Source organism: Archocentrus centrarchus, chromosome 14 (genome assembly GCF_007364275.1).
Source record: "Archocentrus centrarchus isolate MPI-CPG fArcCen1 chromosome 14, fArcCen1, whole genome shotgun sequence".
Classification (NCBI taxonomy): domain Eukaryota; kingdom Metazoa; phylum Chordata; class Actinopteri; order Cichliformes; family Cichlidae; genus Archocentrus; species Archocentrus centrarchus.
Window position 1 is genome coordinate 30,239,634 of NC_044359.1, and position 21,709 is coordinate 30,261,342.

Below are 21,709 nucleotides of genomic sequence, written 5' to 3' on the forward strand. Positions count from 1 at the left end.
TAAATTGGGGGGGGGGGTTTCTGCTGGCATTTAAATGAGTATGTGCTACAGATGACCTAGAGAAATGTCTGAATTTGTACATATTATAATGTTGAATAAAAACAAAATGGCAGAGCGGATGTATTTTTGTCAGAAACCAGATTTTCATGATGCTCTCAGACCAGAGATCCTGTGAAGTTAAGATGACCGTTAGCGCACCGCCAACAACAGCTCTATCTGTCGCTGTTTACAAGAAAAGCAACACTCTGTATGTATTTAACTCTACAACGAAGGCTGTGCTATGAAAAAATGTAGAGAAGTAAATTATATCCAGCGAATCTCGAGTAGACAGCCTGGAAATCAACCACACGGAGCTGAAGTTTCAAAAGCAGTCCGACGCCATCTTTGCTATGCTAGTGTTATCTAGGCTTTAATGGCGCTGTGCTGCTCGCCCTTTCTTCTCTTTTTATCGGCTGTGGCATATCTTTACAGTTTTATAGTCTCTGGTAGTGAGGGGCGTTTCGCGTTCGTGCTAGTTTGTCCCTTTTGCTTGCCATAAGTCATTCTGTGGGTATGAGAGACTAACAACATCATCAAATATTTAATAAAGACTACATAAGAGAGAAGAAAACGTTTGAATGTAGAGTTTTGGCCTTGTGTTTGGTGCATATACATTCAAAACAATATTACTTGTTCTTTGATTTTTTTGATCATGTCTTGACTTCACTAAAGAAATATTTTTTATTTAACTTTATTATTATTATTTTGCACAGTACTGTCATCTTGGATTTTGCAGCTTTCATTGTTATTAAATGGACTGGTTTTTATATAGTACTGTTCTACTCGAGCACTTAAAGCACTTTTTTCTACATCTGGCCTTCACACTCCAATGGAGACATCAGAGAGCAACTTGGGGTTCAGTATCTTGCCCAAGGATACTTTGGCATGCAGACTGGAGCAGCCAGGAACTGAACCATCAACCTTCTAATTAGTAGATGACCTGAGCTACAGCCACCCTGTTCAATACTCTTATTTAATAACGCTGTAGCATGTTTTAAAAACAAAAAGAAAGCTAAATCTGTGCATGTCAGCAGTGCATATTATTCGTGCCAGTGTAACATGCTGAATGGTTCCAGTAGCAGAGGTGAAGGAGCTGCAACAGTGGAGAGTGGACAGGAAAACAGAGTGAGAGAGAGAGTGGGGGAAGACACGCAGCCATAAGTTTAATTTGAAGTGACTATTTTGCTGTATATGATGCAGACATGACTGATTCTAGTGTTGACTGGCCTGTGGCAGAGCAAACAGCAGTGGAAGCTGAAAAGATGAGCTGCCACTGCGGTTCAAGAACTCCATCTGCTGGATGATGCTGGCAGACTTGGATCAAACCTCGGCAGCAACAGGCCTGCTCACAAAAAACCGGCCGAGGGATCCAAGAGCCCCCCCCCATCTTCTTCTGAGGTAAATAATGCACACATTCAAATAATCCAGATTAGCAGAAAGAGAGTGCAAAGAGCAGTGACAGGTACAGATCTCAATATATCACCAGGAATGAAACATCTCCATTTTAATTAGGGTCCAGTGCCAGTTTGGTTGGAGCAGGAAGCTTTTCAAATCAAGAAAATGTCCAATGAAATTTAGTAGCTTTTATTTTGATGTTCTGACCAACTAAATCACAACTTGCATATAGGGGATATGTAATACGTGCAGACCGACGTTATGAAAAAAAAAGCAGCAAAACAATCATAAATTTTAAGTCCACGCAGATTTTCTATTGATCTACAAAAGTTCTATTGATAAACTATAAAACATACTGTCAAAGGGGTCCTGTGTCATTACATTTTATCCTACTTCTTTGCTATAGAAACACAAACACAGGTATAACGCTCCCACTGTTGTGTCCTACAGGTGTTTCAACAAGTCAGCAGACACAGTATCTAAATCTGAAATGAAAACATTAACAAAAAGAGCAGGTGATCTGAGACTGAACATGTCTATTATTGATTTTTTTTCTAATTATTCACCGTGATTTCTGTGCTGTCACGTAATATTATGAGATCATGACTGGGACAGAAGGCAGCATGTTATTTATCAACCATTTATTCTGAATATTCAAATATGAATTGCTCTTTTAACAGCAAGATGTAGCTGCAAGCAGACGATTTGTGAGCATTCAGACGTTTATGCTGAATTCTTGACACAAATTCTTTACATGTACAATATAAAACACAGTATATACCAACATAAGCTGCAGCAATTCATTGCTTTTTCAGGTCACTTTTAGGCTATTTTGCTGTCATATATTTTTTGAAATGAACCACATTTTTTTTCAGCAGGTATTTGGCAGCATTACTTGTATTTTGAAAACCACTTTTAATCCTTTGATTTTTGCGTATACGTGTGTGTGTTTGTGCGCTGGCACAAACTCTGAAAAACAGCGACAGCAGGTACAAACCACTACATGACTGCAGGAGCCGTGTCTAAAGCCCTCACCAGATGGTCTACGAGAGCTCCTCTTTCATCTCTGCAGGTTATTCTCTGTTGTAATTAGTGTGGGTGCACATCCAGCAGATAAGTCACTTAATTATCTGATGTTGTAATAATCAAAAAATAGCAACAAGCGCAAGTGGAAAAAACAATGCAGGAGTGAGTTTTTGAAAATAGACATGCAGCTCAGTGAAAGGTCATCTTATGTCCTTTTAAGAAAAATCTACATGAATCCAGTTTTGCACAATTTCAGGCATTAACTCAGTGCTATGTGTATGTTCCATCTTCTATCCTTTAAATGGTACACTTAATTACCTATTATTACATTTCTTTTTACATAATTAAAAAAGCTTAATTAAGTTGAACATAATTACCGCCATGCCACACTGGGACCTTTAAGTCTGGAGACTTAAAGCTGAGAGAGAAACGGTCTCATATCTTTACTGCAGCTTCATTTCATGCACCTGATTCAGAAAATGAATTTTAACAACTGCAAACACAAATTTAGATGCAATTTCAGTAACAAGACAGCAAATGAAGGAGAGAATGAGACCTGAAAGCCATCTCATTATTTACCTGTATAACTGAGGGCAGATAATCACTTCACCTCTCAAACACAAAAGAAACTTGCGTGACTTGGTCAGTGCCTTGTTTTTGTCTGAACGCAGGCGGCGCGCCGAGCCGTTCTCTGCCTCGAGGTTGATGTCAATAAATATTGAAACGATGTTGGTAAAAGATTTTCATTTTAAGCCATTTGGGCCATTGATTCCACCGTGCTACTGAAATGCAGTTCAACAGTCACTGAAGTGTTTGTATTGAAGCGCATTTATGTCTGATGATTTCAGGCTTTTGAAAAGAGCTGCTGCCTTTAAATAAAATCTCTGTGGACCTATCACACTAAAACATCCACTGTGATAACCACTGAGTCATCATGCACCAATGGTTGGTGAGCTATCTTGTAAACTGCCTACACTTTTATAGGAGGTTATTTTAGGAGGCTGATGCATTGTAGTGAGTAAATCATTCTCATCAGCGCGCCACACGCTGTACTAAAAGTGACAATAGATGTGCGAACAGCTGAGATAAAGATGTGTCCGACAAACATTTACCATGTAAACATTCAGGAAATTCTGCATTGAGTAATATTTGAATATGTCATCTATTTTAAATTTATTTACACTATATTGCCAAATGATCCAAGTCATTGAATTCAGGTGCTCCAGTCACTTCCATGGCCACAGGTGTATAAAACCAAGCACCTAGGCATTCAGACTGCTTCTACAAACATGTGTGAAAGAATGGGTTGCTCTCAACTATCCAAAGCAACAGACAGTGCACAAGAGAGGTGATAAAGCAGGAGTGAAAGGGAAGGTTTACAAGATGGTAGTGAGACCTGCTATGATGTATGATTATGACAAAGAGACAGGTGGCAGAGTTAAAGATGTTTCGATTTTCATTGGGAGTGATGGAGACATCAGAGTAATGGCTCAAGTTTAGCTGGAGACAAAGTCAGAGAGAGACAAGGCAGAGATGGTTCGGACATGTGCAGAGGAGCGATGGTGGATGTATTAGACAAAGGATGTTAAAGCTGGAGCTGCCAGGCAGGAGGCAAAAAAGAAGACCTCAGAGAAAGGTCATGGATATAGTGAAGGAAGTCACGCAGAGGGTTGGTGTGACAGAGGATGCTAGGGATAGTGTGAAATGGAGGCAGGTGATCCACTGTGGCGACCCCTAAAAGGAGCACCCAAAAGTAGAAGAAGGACAAGAAGTAGGAGCAGGCAGCTCTTCTGATTGCAAAAAAAAGTCTTCCGGCTGTATAGAAGTCTACAGAAAAACAGCATCTGGATCCTTTGCTCCATGACCTCAGTAAACACTTTCCTGATGGCTTTATGGGCTCAAACACTGGTTTCAGGTCATATTGAATAAAACATGAAGTTCATTTTGTAAAATCATGGTCATTATTAAGTTTCAGAAAGACAGATTATCCGGGGTGTGTTCACAGAAAGTGCAGTGTTGTTAGTTTCACAGTCAGATCCGCCGATCGCTCATCTTATCTGGTTTGAAACCATGCAGATAGTAACGCCAAATATGCTCAGCCGGAGGCCTCAAAATGGGACATCACTGTAGCTGCATCCATCCTTTATACTGTCTGTGTTTGCTAGACAGTAGAATTATGAACACGAAAGATGGTGGTTATCATGCCCATGCTCACAATTAGCCAATCAGCAGCTGAAATGGCAAGGTTTACAACTGTTTCAGAGACTGTAATGTTGTGAAACTGTGCACGTGGTAATGATGTGTAGTATTTGAGAATTATTTTGAGGCAAAGTCGCCAAATGTTTTTTCTTCTTTTACTGGACATGACTCTCAGTTCTGCACGTGCAATTTTGATCTCCCAGTAGCCACTGAAATTAAATTTATGTCTCTCTCTTCATTCATGGTCTCCTTTAAAGGAGAAACAGTGATTCCATCCAAGAAGGCTGGTAAGTTACCTGGCTGGAGAATGAAAGGCTCATGGGTAAAGTTATTAATCTACAGAGAAATATGAATGCGTGCACCAAATATCAGTGCAAAACTTGTTAAGATATTTCACTCAACACTACATGAGCCTCATAACAGTGCTAGAAAAAAAAAAAGCCAGGGAATTGCCCTGGTCATTGGGATTTATCTTCTTGGCAACAAGAATAATTATACTGAGGTTTTGCAGACACATGACCACTAATCACATGATGTTAACTTGTCCGCCATTTGTGACAATCATGGTGACAATGCAGGATCAAGTAAATAAGGTCTCAAGTCACACAGGCCTGCACTGCACTGGTCTGCAACCATCTGGCAACCACCGGTCATGTATTACCTGACAGGTTGCCAGATGGTTGCTGGAGGTTGCTGGGAAAATAACTGCTAAAGCACCAGTCACATGGGTCTACATACTGGTCATTACCCCCCCCGCCCCCTTCCGGAGTAACCACCTGTCGCTAGGGGAAGAGGTGTATTTCCCAACCAGTTGGCAAAAACCTGCTTGTGATTGCTTTGGTCGCTAGCATATTGCTGCGGTTGTATCTTGAATGGAAATGACAGACTTGTCTACAAATACTGTCCAGCTACTCTCTGAGCTGTAGTGAAACTGTGAAAATTGCAACACAAACCAGAAGTGGAGGTTTACCTTCAAAGGAAAAGCTCCTCTTCAGCACTGTAGCTAACATGTTTCAAAAGGCCCAACTTTTACTTTGAAGGTGAACCTTCTCCATTTCTGTTTTGCGTTGTGTTTTTTTGCTATCACGTGACTAGTAGTTAGCAAGTATTTGCAGACAAACAAGAAAAACTACAGGCAACCATGGCAATCTGCTAACAACCAAAGCAATCACTATGAGGTTTTTGGTGCAGCACCTTCTTGGCAACCAGTTTCACCCAGCAGGAGCCAGCAACCTCTAGGAACCACTGCCAACCAGTTGGGGAGTACACGCTTTTCCCTAGCAACCAGTGGTTGTATCACATCCAATATGGCGGACAACTCTTGAGCAATGTGCACATGACGTCATGTGAGAAACCTCAATAAATAAATTCCTGAATAACTGTGACTACAAAATTCACATACTGTGTAATATATAATATTTCAGTGTCTACATTTTTGATACTGTATTGCGATATGGACCAGGCTGATGGACAAGGAAAAAGTTCATTGTGAAATACAAATCGGGTCCCCACAGTTAAATACAGTCGGTGCAGTATTGCTTTTATTTGAAGCAGTTATTATCAGGCAGATGCTGAGTTCGTTTTAACCTCTCTCTCTCTCTCTGATCGATCTGCCCCCGGGTGCTCCATCGCAGTGCTGTGAATCCCAGACCAGTTTTATATAATGATGAGCAAAGCAGATCTGGGTGGGGTGATCATAAGAATCGTCAATTGTAATTGGTCATTTGTATTGATGGAAATGTAAGCGCTCAATACTTTCCAAACAGACACTACTGACTTCATTCAGAGAGTGGTGGTGATCTGGCAAGAGAGCGCGTATCAGCCTATCACGGTGCACTGGATGCTTGTGTTCTCAGATCTTTAATAGCTTTCTTTTCTTTTTTTAAAAAAAACATATGACACACTCTCAGATGTGATCATTTCTCAGATTTTCTTTATTAAAAGAGCCATCCAGTGTGGTTACTAGAAATAAACATGGAGAACAACTTCACTTCCAGCCATCAGGTTTTGTACCACACACTTTAGGATGCTATTATGGTAACATTATCATATTCAGCTATAACCAACAAAAGAGAGACAAGACAGCAATTAAATCACTTGATGGGAAATCTTCAGTCATGTCACCAACACAGGAACCAGCGTAATCAGAGCTGCTGCTAATCAAACATGTAAGAAATGGAAGAGAGAGAACATGAATGAATGAGTTTGTTAGCAGCCACTGTCCACACATCCATGAAGTACTTTATCTGCAGCTAGTGTGCTTTTGTGTTGCACAAGTCTCCTGCCTGGATAAGAATTTGATCACACATCACTTTTCTTATCATTTACATTTCAAAACCTTAAGCTTCCAAACTTCTTTCTTGTCTGGGAAGTCCTGGAAGTCTCAATGAAGGCCCGTGTATATCAAAGATATATATCAGAACGCTGACACTGGCAGATCTGCTAGTTACAGATTCTCTGAAGAATATTTCACGCCACTTGACTTTTTGCATATTATTTTGTGCTACACTATTATTTTTAGCTGTATGTTTTTGGACTATTTCTGAGTTCTATTCAATATTCTCAGACCCAAAGCATATTGATGCTAAGAATATATTTAGTTGTATAAGGACACAAATGAAACCAGGTTCAAACATATTTTTTTGTAAGCTTCAGGCAGTTTACCTCACAAGAAAACACACCGAATGCAAAAGTCAGTTAATGAGTCTTTCTCCAGCTCAAGGAACCTTTTTCTTTAGGCAATTTGTTATCCAATTCTTTTTCAAAATGACTTGATGTCACTGGCCTAAAATTGTGTTATAGATGCAGTTGAAACCAGTTCTAAACCCAAAAAAAAAAAAAAAAAAAAATCACTTTGGGCAACTTGTTCTTAACCTCATGGAGCTAAAATCAGCACAGATTCTGGCAGGTTACAGAAACATACCACATCTCTGTAATGCAGGTTTTTAGAAACATTTTTAAGGAGTTCTTTGTATGCCTAAAACAGCACTGCAGCATAAGTGCACTGCTGTTTATCAACTACCTTGTTTCCACTGAAGCTGTAATGAAGCCAGTGCTTGTGCAGAGCAATTTCTGCTTTTTGAGAACTACCCCACATTTTCGGAGGTGTGAAAATAAAATGTTACAAAGTCTTACGTTGATGACTTTTGTTATTTTCCATTTGAAGAAACCCGTGGCGGGTGATGGCATTTCTTGGCTGCATCTGCAGATCATTGGTACATTTCTTGTATTTACCCCCTCTCATAGCCACTGACATCAGCAGTCCAACTTTGGGCCGGGCATATTTGCTACAGATATCAGGTCTAGACTCAGCTCCAGGACTAACATGTGTCTGTGGAAAAAGTGTCACCGTGCTAATCACTGTTACTCAAGTTTAGCCTGTTTAACATTGTAGTTTATGCACAGCTGGAGCTCACAGGAATGACAATTTTAATTCATCATCTGCTTCATGACAATTCATTCAGTAGTTATTCTGATAACTAATAATTATCAACTATTCTTTTTATCCATCTTTGGACTGGGGGAGGAAGCACAGAAAAAAACCCACACAGACCGAAAGGCCCCATCCAGATGGTGGATTTGAACCCAAGCCCTTCTTGCTGTGAGGCAGCAGTGCTAACCTCCACACTACCACCTTCCCTTCAATCTTCAAATGGAAAAAGTACTTGTGCCAAAGTTCCTGTCACAACCATGGCATCACAAAATTGCCGGTGCCAAAAGTTGGAACCACTGAATTTAGTGGCTGTAGGAGCTCCTGCTAAAAACTCACCAATGATTGTGTTTGGACTAAATTTAATCACAAGTCTATCAGAGAGCCAAGACAAAATCTCTGTTGCAGAAAAAACATTGCAGCCTTATTAACCACTGTGAGCAAAGAGATGAGCTTTTAGAAACTGCTACATTTTACTCTCTCTTTCCATCCAGTCATGCTTGCAAAGGAAGACCAACAGGACAGCTACAGAGTCTACGATTGTGCACAAACTTGCTTTGAGATTAACACACCGCACCGAGGCAGCACAAAGAAGCCTGGATTGAATTCAAACAATGGAAGCAGGGCCTCTGTATTCAAGCCCACTTTGTATCCGTCACCTTTAGCGTTTGGCAGAGGCTAAATGCGACGTGCAGAATAATAGTCTTTGTGATATAGCAGCATTGTATTTGTCACAGTGCACCTCAAAGAATTATGAAGAGTATAGTCGGTACATGAAGGTAAAAATGTTGTCTAAATACGAGGACCAGTTATTACAATATGAAAATATTACATTTGCTTAAGAGTAACAATCCATTATGAAAAGGGAGGGGGCGACAGAGGAGCATCACAGGTTCGATAACATGAGTTTCTGGGTCTCTGGAGGAGGGAGGACAGCGAATCAGCACAGCATTACTCTGATAGGCAAACCTGAAGAGTTCTTACCCCCATTAGGAAAGGGGTGGTCTAATTTTTCTTGAGTTATCTCATCATCGTCACGGATCAGTATCCTTCAATTCAATATTTGGTACCGGGAGTAACACAATATCTAAAAAGAAGCAGTAAAACACAAACCAGATTAATTCAGTTCCCACAAATAAGCAATGCACAGGTATAGAAGGTTCCCAAACGTTATCATACACACAGTACCAACTTTTCTCTTTTCAAGTGCAAAACAAACAAACAAACAAACAAAAAAAAAAACTGCCACACAAACAGAAGAAACTGTACGCACATATGGACGCTCACAGAGACGCTGGCCCTTCAGTTCATAAGAATTAAAGAGAAATTTCCTTCGATGTGTCTCTCGAGTACAAACATCTGAGGTCAGCAATGACTCAACTGCACAGCAAGTCCGTACAGTGTAGAATTAAAGAAAATGCTTCAGCAGCCATTTTGCATATAAAGTCTGTATAAAAGGAGCAGTAGTAAGAGGCCCTCTTCAAATGTTACCCTTACTCCTACTGGGAGCTGAGCTGGAGAGACAGGAGGAGTGAACAGCATGTTTGGTTGATGTTTCTCCAGCTGAAATAAAGGCGAGAGGTAAAAACAGGAATACGGCATCTTGACCCCCCCCACAGATTTACAGAGGTCTGATAACAGTGAATGCAGTGCAACTCAAAGAAGATCCGATCGACATTATCACAGCAGAGCAGGAAGATGTCATTCTGTCCAGACGGCCTTTCGTATACAAAACAGAGTCATGTAAAAAAAACCAAAAAACATACACGTGTATGTGTGTGTACACCCCAGCATGATGAAGACATTTGAAAAATATACAGCTTTTTTAAAAGTCACTTAAATCCAAAAAGCTAAATTCAGGATCACCTTTTAAAGTCATATTTAAACTGGTTAAACTGAAGGCAATTTGGTTTTAGAAAAAACTGTAGCAGGGCAATTTGTTTTATCGCCCATTAAAATATAGAAGAGGTGGCAACTAAAATTAATATATTACAAAAATTAAGCTTTGTGAATTTTGATTCATTTGGGGTCGTAGCTTCCACTTTTAACCCAACACATTATCAAGGGACCTGTTATAGGATTATTAAGAAACATGTTCCAAATTCCTGAACTTTCCAGTCACCTCCTTTTCAGTCTGCACAACCACTTCTTTCTTCTGTCTTAAAAGGACTAAGAGACAAGAATACACTGGATGAACAGAAGACAACGGATTGAATGATGGAAAATATGAGTACAAGTGTCCCCTGTTTGTATACTTTGCTTTGAGGGACTAAATCTTTATTTCCATTCCTGTTAAACTGAGGCTGGCAACAGTCATGTCATACGTCATGTATGATATCGGTCCAGGAAATGTGTAAAATAATTCTCAGCTAGCATATTTCAAAACAGCAGCTCTAATTAGTTCTAAACAGATTCTTCCTAGAAAGTGGGTCAAGTGACTTTAACAAAAAGCTATGATGTCACACTATTAAAAGCCTCACATTTATGCTACGCTGCATGACTGAAACTACTGTGACTGTGTACAATGAATTTGAGATTTGTTGCCCCTGAAACGGTTGCTTCCGAGATGGCGACCAGGTCTGCAACCACTCGCAGTCAGCTGCTGTCTTCAAAGCAACTTCGGTGCTTGAAAACAGCAATGAAATGGCAGTGAGACAGAGTCAGTCTGCTATCAGTCTGCAACTGAATGGGGTCAAGTTGGCAATTACATCTGTTAGTGATAATACGTGATTAACTGTGATAAATCAGCAAAAATGTAAAACCTGTTGCCATCTACATAAACAGAAATTCACATTAACTACTTCCATTCAGAGTCCAGCCAGAACTTTAGAGATCTGAAACAGAAATCAGATTTTCATCCACAAATAGTGAAGTTGTTGTTGTAGGACAGTAATTTAACTACAAAATTACTCAGGCACTCAGGAACCTCGCTTTTCTATACATACAGGGAGAATGCAACCAGCTGGCAACAAGTTGACTCGAGCCCCTATTGCAAACAGAGTTGCACTCATTGGTGCAGACTGACTCCAATTGATTGCAATGTGTTGGCAATCTGTCTGCCTTTTTAAATTAGACTGCAATTATTTGTAAACCTTTACCAATCTGACTGGGAGTGATTGCAGTCAGTCCAAGTCGGACTGCAGTTGTTTAGAGTCAGGTTGCCTCCCACTTGGCAACTTGTGCAATGTGTCCAATTTTCCTAGTTGCAAGGAGGTTGCTGTCTTAATTTTACTATAGTGTGACTAAGATGTTACAAGAATGCTCCACAACTCGTAGGGCAACCTCTACTGAATTGACATGCTTTAGTTAATTAGTTAGCTACTTGTGGGGAAGTCTGATAACTTTGTAATAAGACAAGTTTTTAAAGGGAAGTCTCATTGTTTTAGTATGTTACACTTCAAACCTAAACCTGAACCTTCACTTTGCATGTTGGCTGTATGCTAAATAGGACTCAGGTTTGGACTAATTCACAGTGAAACAAGTTACCTTAATCAAACCAAAGCCTTCATAATAAAGAGAATGCATAGTCATGAGGAAAGAACAGGGGCCAACAACGTTAACATTAGTTAAAAAACCTCTAACTTGTCCACAAAAGTATGAAAATATGAAAGTATATTTGTCTTGAGGACTTGTGAAGTAGTGAAAGTCATGAAAAAAATAACTTTTCCGAATCAGCCCCATTCTGGTAAAGCGAATCCATTTGCAAAACAACACTTGCAGGCTAACGCAAGCCAGTCAAGGTCACAAATACAGAGGTACAAAATAAAAGCATATATTTTTCGCATTGCTGGTTTAAAAACAAAACAAAACAAAAAATAAGCAAATTAGTTCACAGTTTACAACCAGATAGGTTAAATAAATCTTAACGTTACATCGTGTGCTCTTGAAATCGAAGAAATATTGGGCCACACGCCCTAACAGGACGGATTCATGCTTAAGAAACAAGTTCTTTTCTTGAATTCAAAAAAATGAATAAAAAATAATTTGTCTGTCTTATAAAGAAACCATAAAAGAAATAAAGCACACAGCACAGTTGAGGGATCTTTAAAGCACATTATAATAGTAGGAAAAACCTGCCAACCCACAATTCTGCTCAAATATACTATAAATCATAGTGAGTATAAAAAATTATGTATTCCAATCCCCGCTTTCATTAGAGCTCATTTCAGTGTATTAGCCTGCATATTAAGTGTAATGTTCAATCCTGTATTGTTATCGTTTTCTAGTACACAGGATGCTTCACTGAAATAAAACTACTATTACCAATTTTAGCAGCTGTTTTGTCACTTTTTGTGATACGTTTCCCTCCTAGGTCCATAATGCTCTATTTCACAGTGCTCAAATTAGGAAGAAAAGAAATATACAAATGTTAATATGAACCAAAAACACTGTCTGAGGTCTGTGTGACAAATTCTTCTCATCTTTGTGACAATTCTGTTACTATACTGCGATACTAAAACAAACGCGTGGCAAATAAAGTGCATCGTAATGACTTGTGTGTTGCTACATAGGGTGGAAACATCCAAGCGGTTCAGTGGAAGCAGTATTAAAGTCGAACCTTTCCATTTCTGCATGCATTTATGATTCATGGAAATAAAGTCAATATATTCCAGTGTGTGACTGTGACTGTAAACAACGGGGACGGAAAGAAAGAGGCATCAGAAGAAAAAGAATTGAGATATCTGAGTGATGTTAGATATATACAAAATATTGGCACATTATCTTAAAAACAGGATGAAGATCACGTTGTCTAAGAATTACTACTTAAACATTTGATCCATCCAGTCTTTTGTCTCACAGTATCAAAAGTGCACAAACTGCCAAACACAACAGCATTTCCCACCTGTAATATTACTCTTATCTCTGCTGTGTGTGATGCACTGGTTCCTTCATGCTCATTAATGCCACTTCAGGCCTGCTCTCGTCTTCACCTGTGCTCTATACACTCCTGACCCCTTCTCACACCTGGGTTTCCACACCGCTAAGTTTAGGCATCAAGATGCGAGGAGTCACCCCAGAGTTGAGGTCCCTCTCGAACTCCAAAAGCTGGCCCATGAAGTTTAGATTGGGCGACACCACAGGACGCCGGCTCCGCACGTATTTGTAGGCATCTGTCATTGTCATGAGGGTGTGCTTCATAAGGTAGGCAATGACAATGGTTGCAGAACGGGACACGCCTGCCTGGCAGTGTACCAGCACTCCCTGTCCACTCTGATATGCCTCCTCTGTGGATGAGAACAACAAAACGGATGAGCTCAATTTTCTTTTAGGAGGTAACAAATGACCTAACCCTGTGTCAGTGTTTCATCACTACAAGTAACACACATTTAGCAACATGTACAGCTTTGAGTTACTTTGAATTCAAACAAAGAATGAAATCCATTTGCAACCACAATGTATGTCAACATGCAAGTTCAATTCTATAAAATACTGTGAATGTCTTTTAAACCACTGACATTCATCAATACTTCCTTTTAATAATTAATTTCATTTGCCACTTTAAAATACACACACACACACACACACACACACACACACACACACACACACACACACACACACACACACACACACACACACACACACACAAAAGGTCTACCGGCTATTAAACAAACCTGTAGGTGAATCACAGAATGCATGGCATGGAGTCAGCAAATTCACTTCATTGACGCTGCACAATAGTACCGCAGGAAACAAAGGAACTAATGATCACATTGCAAGTTGCTGCCTTTCCCCTCTCTTTCAGTAGAAAAAGGAAAATCAGGTTACCAGGCAACAGTAAACCCAGACTACTAACTTCAGCTGAAGTAACAGAAAGGAGTAACAAAGCACCTACCAAACATTTAAACACTGAATCGCCATTGTTCGAATCTTCGTTCATGATAGAAAAATAGTTCCCAAAAGTGCCAGTAATAGCTATCTGCTTTATGTCTTAATGAATACATGCTGGATTCTACCTGTATACCATACAATGCTACTATCCACCACAGTAATGAGACCCACCCACAGGCTTGCATTTGAAAAGCATTGGCACTGTGACAATCCAGATGCTGGTGCAAATGAGTTCATCAGACCAGACCAGAGTCCTTCCAGAAGTAAATCTTGCCACTTGGAAGCCATCCAGGCACTTTGGCCACCAGTTATTTTGAAGTATTATCTGACTAAGCTTTAATGGTCACCGGGACATAAAAACTACATTTATAAAATCAATACTCAAATCTACTAAAAACACTATAAACAGTTTGCTGACTTGGCCACACAATTAGGTTTTAAAAAGCTTTTGTCTTCTACCAGACTTCTACCTTTTCTTTGAGAGACAGATTTCTCTCTCTCTAATAATGTCCAATAAATTAAACAGGAACATCATTTACATGTATATATACATTAATGGCTTAAATATAAACTCACCGGCCACTTTTTTAATTGCTCGTTAAAGCAAATATCTTATCAACCAATCACATGGCAGAAGACCACATCAGGCGCCTCTCCTGTCAGGTCAGAACAGGAAACTGGAGCTATAATTCACACAGGCTCATCAAAACGGAACCACAGAAAACTGGAAAAATGTTGCCTGGTCTGGTGAGTCTCAGTTACTGCTGCAACATTCACAAGAAGTAAACATGACAGAGTGGATCCATCCTGCTTTGTATCATCCGTTAGGTTGCTAGTGGTGGTGTACTGGTGTGGGGGATACTTTCTTGGCACACTTTGTGCCCCTCAGTACCAGCTGAGCATCGTTTAAACACCACAGCCTGCCTGAGTACTGCTGCTGACCACGTCCACCCCTTTATGATCACACTGTACCCATCTTCTGATGGCTGCTTCCAACAGGATAACACACCACGTCACAAAGCTCAGATCATCTCAAATTGGTTTCCTGAACATGACAGTGAGTTCACTGAACTCAAATGACCTCCACAATCACCAGATCTCAATCCAATAGAGCTCCTTTGGGATGTGGTGGAATGTGAGATTCACATCATGGATGTGCAGCCAACACATCTGCAGCAACTGTGTGATGCTGTCATGTCAATATGGAGGAAAATCTCTGAGGAATGTTTCCGGCACCTTGTTCAATCTATGCCACGAAGAATTAATGAAGTTCTTTTCATTTTACTAACAAGGTGCACCTATTAAAGTGGCCTCTGGGTGTATTTAAGACGTTGTGTGGGTGCCTGCACACACATTTCCTTATTCACAACAATATTATGTTCCTGGTCTGGAAGAGAGGCGTGACTGGGGCAAAGAGTGGTTGTAGAAACCATGGCCCCTTTGGCCATCTGTGTCACAATGTTGTGGTTTTTATTTTCCCACTTTGACCTGTTTGCTAAGTAATGAAGTAATTTGAACTACTCTGGTGCGCTGCTCGATACCCAAATGAGATGGATTCTGTACTTAACACTAGTGTTGTAGTACTCGAGATCGGTCTTGGTCTCGAGACCGGTCTCGAGACCGCTTTTTGATGGTCTCGGTCTTGTCATGGACTCGACTGCATTTGGTCTCGGTCTTGTCATGGACTCGGACCTTGCGGACTCGGGATTTTATTTCAAGACCAGTCAAGACCACAGCTGTGGAAATATCACTAAATTGCCAGAATACTGTCCAATTTATTTGTTAACATCTTTGCTTTTATTGGATGCAAAACGTACAGATTCAAATCCAACAAAGATTGCGCTCCTCTGCCTCTCAAAGGAGCGCACCTCACAGACTCCGCCCCGGCTAGGTCGCTGCTATTATCGCTGCTTACGCCTGTATCATTTCATCACAGTTTGCAATCTACCACAGAGCACGGACAGTTTCATTCACAGTGTGTACGTTTGATCTCACTATGGTCACGCGTGTGCTGCATAAATCGAAATAACAACCGGCATGAACACGAGGAGAAGTAAGAGGGAAAATGAAGATCAAAGGAAAATTTCAGGCTTCCGATTTAACAAAAAAATCCCAGCATGAAAGGTAAATACCAACCTTCATGTATTTTGATACACAAACTAAAAATTTAATGCAAGTTTTAGGGCTGCAACGATTCTTGGAATAACGCAATTCGATTATTAAAAATCCTCGACACAAATTTGTTGCTTTGATGTTTCGTTTCAGCTCTGCAGCTCAGGTGTCTCCGTGTAAGCGGAGCATTTCCAAAAAAAACAAAAACGACCCTTTAACACGAGTGGATCGCTGAGATGTTTTTTCACGCCCCTACTTCTCTGTGCTGTGAGTGCGCATGTTTGAATGTGCGCGTGTTGTGCAGAGGATGTCAGCTGTTATCAGCTGTAGCCACCAGAACAGATCTATAACCACACTGTACTGGGGAAAGGGGGGCTGCCATTAGCACTAGCAATCGTTCGGTGCCCCCTCCACCACCTTCAGTACAGAGGGGCTCCTTCAAAATGTTTTTATCAACCACCTGATCAGCAACATGAAGAACAGAGAACTTTGTAGCTGCTCCATCCACCCTGTTTGTTTCACACAGAGAAACATCTGCAGTACGGAAGTCAAAATAAGCTGATGAATTGTTAAAATGAAAAATTATTTCTTATCCAATTACTTGATTAATTGACGGAGTAATCAATTAAATACTTGATTACTAAAATAATTGATAGTTGCAGCCCTACTTGTATTCAGAAAGCCATAGTCAAACACTAGTTTTCAGCACCAGTAGAGCTATGAGAGGCCTTCAAGAATAAAATAACTACAGTTCCCAGCAAGATGATGTCACTTCCTGTTGTTGCATTAAAAACGTGATAGTTTATGCTCACAATATGGTGGCTGATATTCAAATGTAGGAAATGCTATTAGCAGCTGAGGAATCTGGATTATGTTTTTGTTGTGTATTTTTTTATGTGATTTCTGCAAACACATTAGTCGAAGGAAACAGCACTCTGGGACACATTAAATGCTTGATATATAAATGTAACTTTTCTGGATTATATGCAAAAATGATCATTCTATCAATCTAATAAGGCCTGATTTAGAGTTCTGCATTGATCCTTTGTGCATAACTGAAAATCCTCTCTGAAGCAAACCTGACATGCACCTCGAGAAATGTAACTACACGTCCAAAAAAACTGATTACTGCTTTCTGGTTATGTTTTAGGCCCCATCACTCAATTAACAAGTGGGAGCGTCATTTAGTGGTTAGTATTAGCTTACTAATTAGCATTAGCATTAGTGCTGGGGTGAGAAATATTTCTTGCTAGAACCCAGAAGTTACCATGGCCACCACCAATGGTAACAGCAGAGAAGTAAGTAAGTTGTTTCTCCGCCATTAGTACATTGAGCTAGTGGTGGGCAGATTGATCCTAATATCGATAATATGGATGCCAACGTTGTATTGGTATTGATCAATATCAGTGTAATGAGATCGATACTTTGGCTTCAGTTTCTCTCCTGTATGCAGTGCTGCGGTTTCATCAAAGATGCGAGCTGACTGTCTAAGTGTCGCTCCTGTCACAGCACAGAGCAGGCACACTTTATTCCTCCCCTCCCCACAGTGTTTTGTTATACTGTCATGTGATGCATAACATATTTTATTTGGGAAAAAAAAGGATTTTGCTATGAAACATTTAAATCAAATTTAAATTTAAATTTGTAGAAAATTAGTGAATGAAGGAACATTTTTTATTAAATTTTTTTATTATACTTTCTGAAAAATCTACCTGGAAAAAGTTTGCATTTGTTCTTGAGTGATTTTGTACACTTAATTTATGAAAAAAAAATCCAGACATCAATTCATGGGGAAAATTGTTTTGTTCTATTGTTTCAGAACAATAACTTTTATTTTGATAAAGTATTTTCTACTTACATATAAACTTTGCCCAATTCTATCCTGGGTTTTAACTAATTAATGATCCAAAGGAAAAAAATCTCAAACCAGTTAAACTTCATGGAAATTCTTCATAATTATTAAAAAGTATTGGTATCAGTATCGGTGATAATGGCCCTGTGTTTACTTTACATAGGATCGATACCAAATTATGAAGTGTTGCACACAACTACATTGAGCAGCATACACCAGGAGTGATTCACAGTGCTAAGACCCTCCTCCTGGCTCTGACTGGTTGTTTTTGACTGGGAGCTTTTCAGGGAGGAGGTGGAGGAGCTCCATTTTTTTTGCAGATTATCGGTCTCATACTGTCTGACATGGTGACAGTTTTAACAAATATGTAAAAACCAGATTTTTTATAAAAGTTACATCCTGCAGCTTTAATCTGTATAAGATTAAAGGCTTTAGTTCTTACTGTTGATGAGTGTTTGCCATTTTTTCAGTTTTACACATTTAGCTATGTGGTTTTGAAAAAGCACCCATTTTTACAAAGGTTGTTGGTTTAAAAACAACACAACTTTATGCATAGTTTATGAAAGGCAGAGAAAAGTTAAGACTATTGTGATGAACTATGAATAATTGTTTTACATTCTGTGATAAATGATGGAAGTCACCCAGGAGTATTAAATAAAGATGGTTATATTTATTTGAGCTGTGAGTGTTTAATATCAAGATGATTTTATGGGAATGCGGATCTTTCAGATCAATTTGAGAAGTGATTTTGATCATGTTTCACATTTTATTGTGTCATGTAGTGTCAGGCACTGGTCTTGGTCTTGTCTCGGTCTCGCCCCCCCTCGGTCTTGGTCTCGACTGGTCTCGGACCCTAAAAGTCTTGGTCTTGTCTCGGTCTCGATACCCTCTGGTCTTGGTCTTGTCTCGGTCTCGGGTTAGGTGGTCTTGACTACAACACTACTTAACACTTTAATTAGCACAATTAAGAATTAATATTGATCTCATGTTAGCATGCTGGTTCCCACTTAAAACAAAACTGCTGATTCTTGGTAGTAGGTTCAATGCATGCACAGCTACCAGTTAGCACCTAAGAAGACATCTGAAGCCCCATATGCTAAGCTAGCATGTACTGGTTCTCTATGTAATGTAGAAACAGCTTCTATATAACTGCTGTTAGCACAGCAGAGAAGCTAACCCTCCCATTATTTGAATTAGTAACCAAAATGTAATTACTGAAGTAGAATTTCTCAATCTTCTCATTAATGGGTGGGGAAATCTGAACGGAACTTTTTGCATGAACATCGTTTCACATGCAGCGATTATTAACATTTATATGCTTTCAAAAAAAATACCAGTTTTTTGGATTTTCATATATATTATGTTCATGTCTGTGAATGCCATGTTACATTCTCCATTTGCATTTCTTACACAGTCACATTCAATGTACTTTGCCCATATGTAACTTAATTAACAACTCAGAATTTTGTTCCACTCACCCCTAAATACAGAACGAAGACTTTGAAAAAGTATCACAAGCCTGGTTAATAAGTAATAAGTTACTCCTTACTGCCCAACTCTACTCAAATCACATGCTTTCTTATACTCTTCTGTACGCATCAGTGTATGTGGAAATCTCACCAATGAACTCAAAAACCTCCTCAAAGTACTGGCGAAGGTTTTGCTTGCTGTTGTCGGTGGCTGGGATCCTTTTGTAGCGCAGTCCAGAGTTGACGTGGTAGAGAGGCAGGTGTGTGGTCACGTTGACCACGTAGCCGATGTTGAGGCGTAGGAGCAGCTCCAGGTCCTGAGCATCTCTCTCATTCCCCAGATACAGGAAGGGCAGGATCGGACTGACCACAGCATTCTCCGCATCAGGAGTCATCACAGTCTCATCGGACAGAGAAGCCGGCAAGGAAGAGGAGAGCGGCAGAGAGAGGCGCACTAGGAAATGACAGTGTAGAGAGGTGGTGTTTGCACTGTGAGTTAACAGCTAACTGCTGCAACAAAGCACCAAATCAAGAGAATACTTAAAAAACAAATAAGGTGCAATGACAAAAAACTAAAGTGAATCACCAGTGAGGTTGCTGATTCAAAAGTGGGTCATATTATTCTGTATGCATTATTGGCAGATTATAAAAGCAGACATTCAGGTTGTACTAAAGATTCAGGCTGTCACAACAGGAAGCTAGCCAAAAGATTTTTTTTGATCAATAGCTGTGGTGTATAAGGAGCTGACACCAGCTAACTGGCTAATATAACCCAGGTTTACATCATTAATTGCAAAATTGGATTTTAAGCTATTCTTACTTCTGTTGTTCTCCTCATCTTGCTCTCTGTTCAGGGAGTTCAGGGCCAGGTGAAGTGACTGAGCCGATGGCAGAGTGTGTCCTCCCTCCCTGTCTCTCTGCCAGGGCTTGGGTTTGATTAGTGTGCTAGGGGCAGACGGTGGAGGGGAAAAGGACACAGGTGATGGTGGGGAGGCAGAGCGGGGAGACGGGGAGGAGGGATATGCTGCATCTTCGTCATGGTCCGGACCATCACTCATCCCTACATCCTCAGCTTTATTCAAAAGCCTCTTCAGCGAGCTCCGACCGTCATCATACTCGGGTCCTGACCTGCAGCCCATAAAATCAAGGGCTGCCATTTTGCCCTGCTGAAGCCGCCTTCGTCCAGCATGGTCTGTGAGCTGAGTCTGTGCGTATTCCTGGAGGTTTTGACAGTCCAGAAGAACAAGCCCTGTTCCATTACTGCCATTTTGGGCCTGACTTGTACAGGTTTTTGCGACTCCTATGCCTATCCCAGCACAGTGATTCTTTTGGGTTTTAGAGTGGGTCATCTTCTTGGCCAGTTCTTCAGGCCAGATGGTGCGCACGCTGTAGTCGTCATCATCAGCTTGGTACAAAGACATCGGATGAGCTGCTGGGATGCTTCTTCCTGGGGGTTTGCCTCGGCGAGGGTTGTATGTCACCACAATGGGGTCGCTGCTGCAGTAGCTGCAGGTTGAACTGCCTGTTTGAGAGGCTTTGGGGTTGCAGCCTGTGACACAGCTCTGTATCGCTCGCAAAGGCGCAGAAGAGGACAGCGGGGTGCAGGGAAGGCATCCTCCTACAAGTTTTTTGCGAAGAATAGCGGGACTCTCAAAGTTTCCGGCCTCACCAGAGCAGGAGGCACAGCGGAGAGGTTTGAACAGGCTCGCTCGGCAATCAGAAGCAGTGCTGTTAGAAGATGAAGTGTTGGAGGTGGAGGTGGTGGAGAGACACCCACCCAGATTTCTCAGGCCCATTTCTTTACCTCCTCTCTTTACTGCTCCGACATTGTGACCACAGGAAAACGAGGCGGAAGTGCTTCCTCCACCCCCTTGGAAGCCAGCTGAGTGCCCCTTACACCCTCTGCATCTTACCAACCTCCAGCAGCCACAACTGAATGGGTGCGTGCAATCGATGGTGCAGGTATGGTCAGGGCTGGGGAACCCTCCAGCACGGGAGGAGCAGGGAGAGAGGGGTAAACCATGGAGAAGGTGAGGGCGGTGATCCCTGGTACTAGGTGGGTGAGGCTGACTATGTTGCTGAAGAGAGGCTGGGGCATAGATGGGTTGGGAGGAAGGAGATGGGGGATAGGTGGAGTTTAGGATGGCAGCATGGGGCACAGGGACAGAGTTGTGGTGGTAGGGCAGACTGTGACTATTTAGGCTTTGATGGACCGTTCCCAGTTTGGAGTTTGTCCTGTGACCTATAGAGGGAAACTCCTGGTCACCTCTGTTAAGAAAACCAGTGTTTTCCTTCTCCTTTTCGCTCCTAAATTTATGCTGTTGTGCCTGGGCGGGGACAAACTGTAGGACCCCA

At 40.8% G+C, this 21,709-nt stretch overlaps 1 protein-coding gene across 1 annotated transcript; it reads right to left on the reverse strand.

The window, feature by feature from the left end:
* Positions 1-6,575: 6,575 nt before the first annotated feature.
* LOC115792207 (dual specificity protein phosphatase 10) lies at positions 6,576-21,290 on the reverse strand. Its single transcript, XM_030746652.1, has 4 exons — positions 20,175-21,290; positions 19,506-19,808; positions 12,933-13,314; positions 6,576-9,176 (listed from the first exon to the last, which is right to left on the reverse strand). Exons 1-3 carry the CDS (start codon positions 21,148-21,150, stop codon positions 13,049-13,051), a joined length of 1,545 nt encoding a protein of 514 aa, XP_030602512.1. The 5' UTR covers positions 21,151-21,290; the 3' UTR covers positions 6,576-9,176; positions 12,933-13,048.
* Between the last annotated feature and the right edge of the window lie 419 nt (positions 21,291-21,709).

Bases quoted from the DNA above. Each gene is read 5' to 3' on its own strand.
- LOC115792207 (XM_030746652.1), bottom strand. From the start codon at position 21,150: ATGGGCCTGAGAAATCTGGGTGGGTGTCTCTCCACCACCTCCACCTCC. The intron at 19,809-20,174 runs GTAAGAATAGCT...GTCATTTCCTAG, and splicing joins AGATGAGGAGAACAACAGAA to TGCGCCTCTCTCTGCCGCTC. The intron at 13,315-19,505 runs GTGAGATTTCCA...TCTCATCCACAG, and splicing joins GGAGGTTTTTGAGTTCATTG to AGGAGGCATATCAGAGTGGA.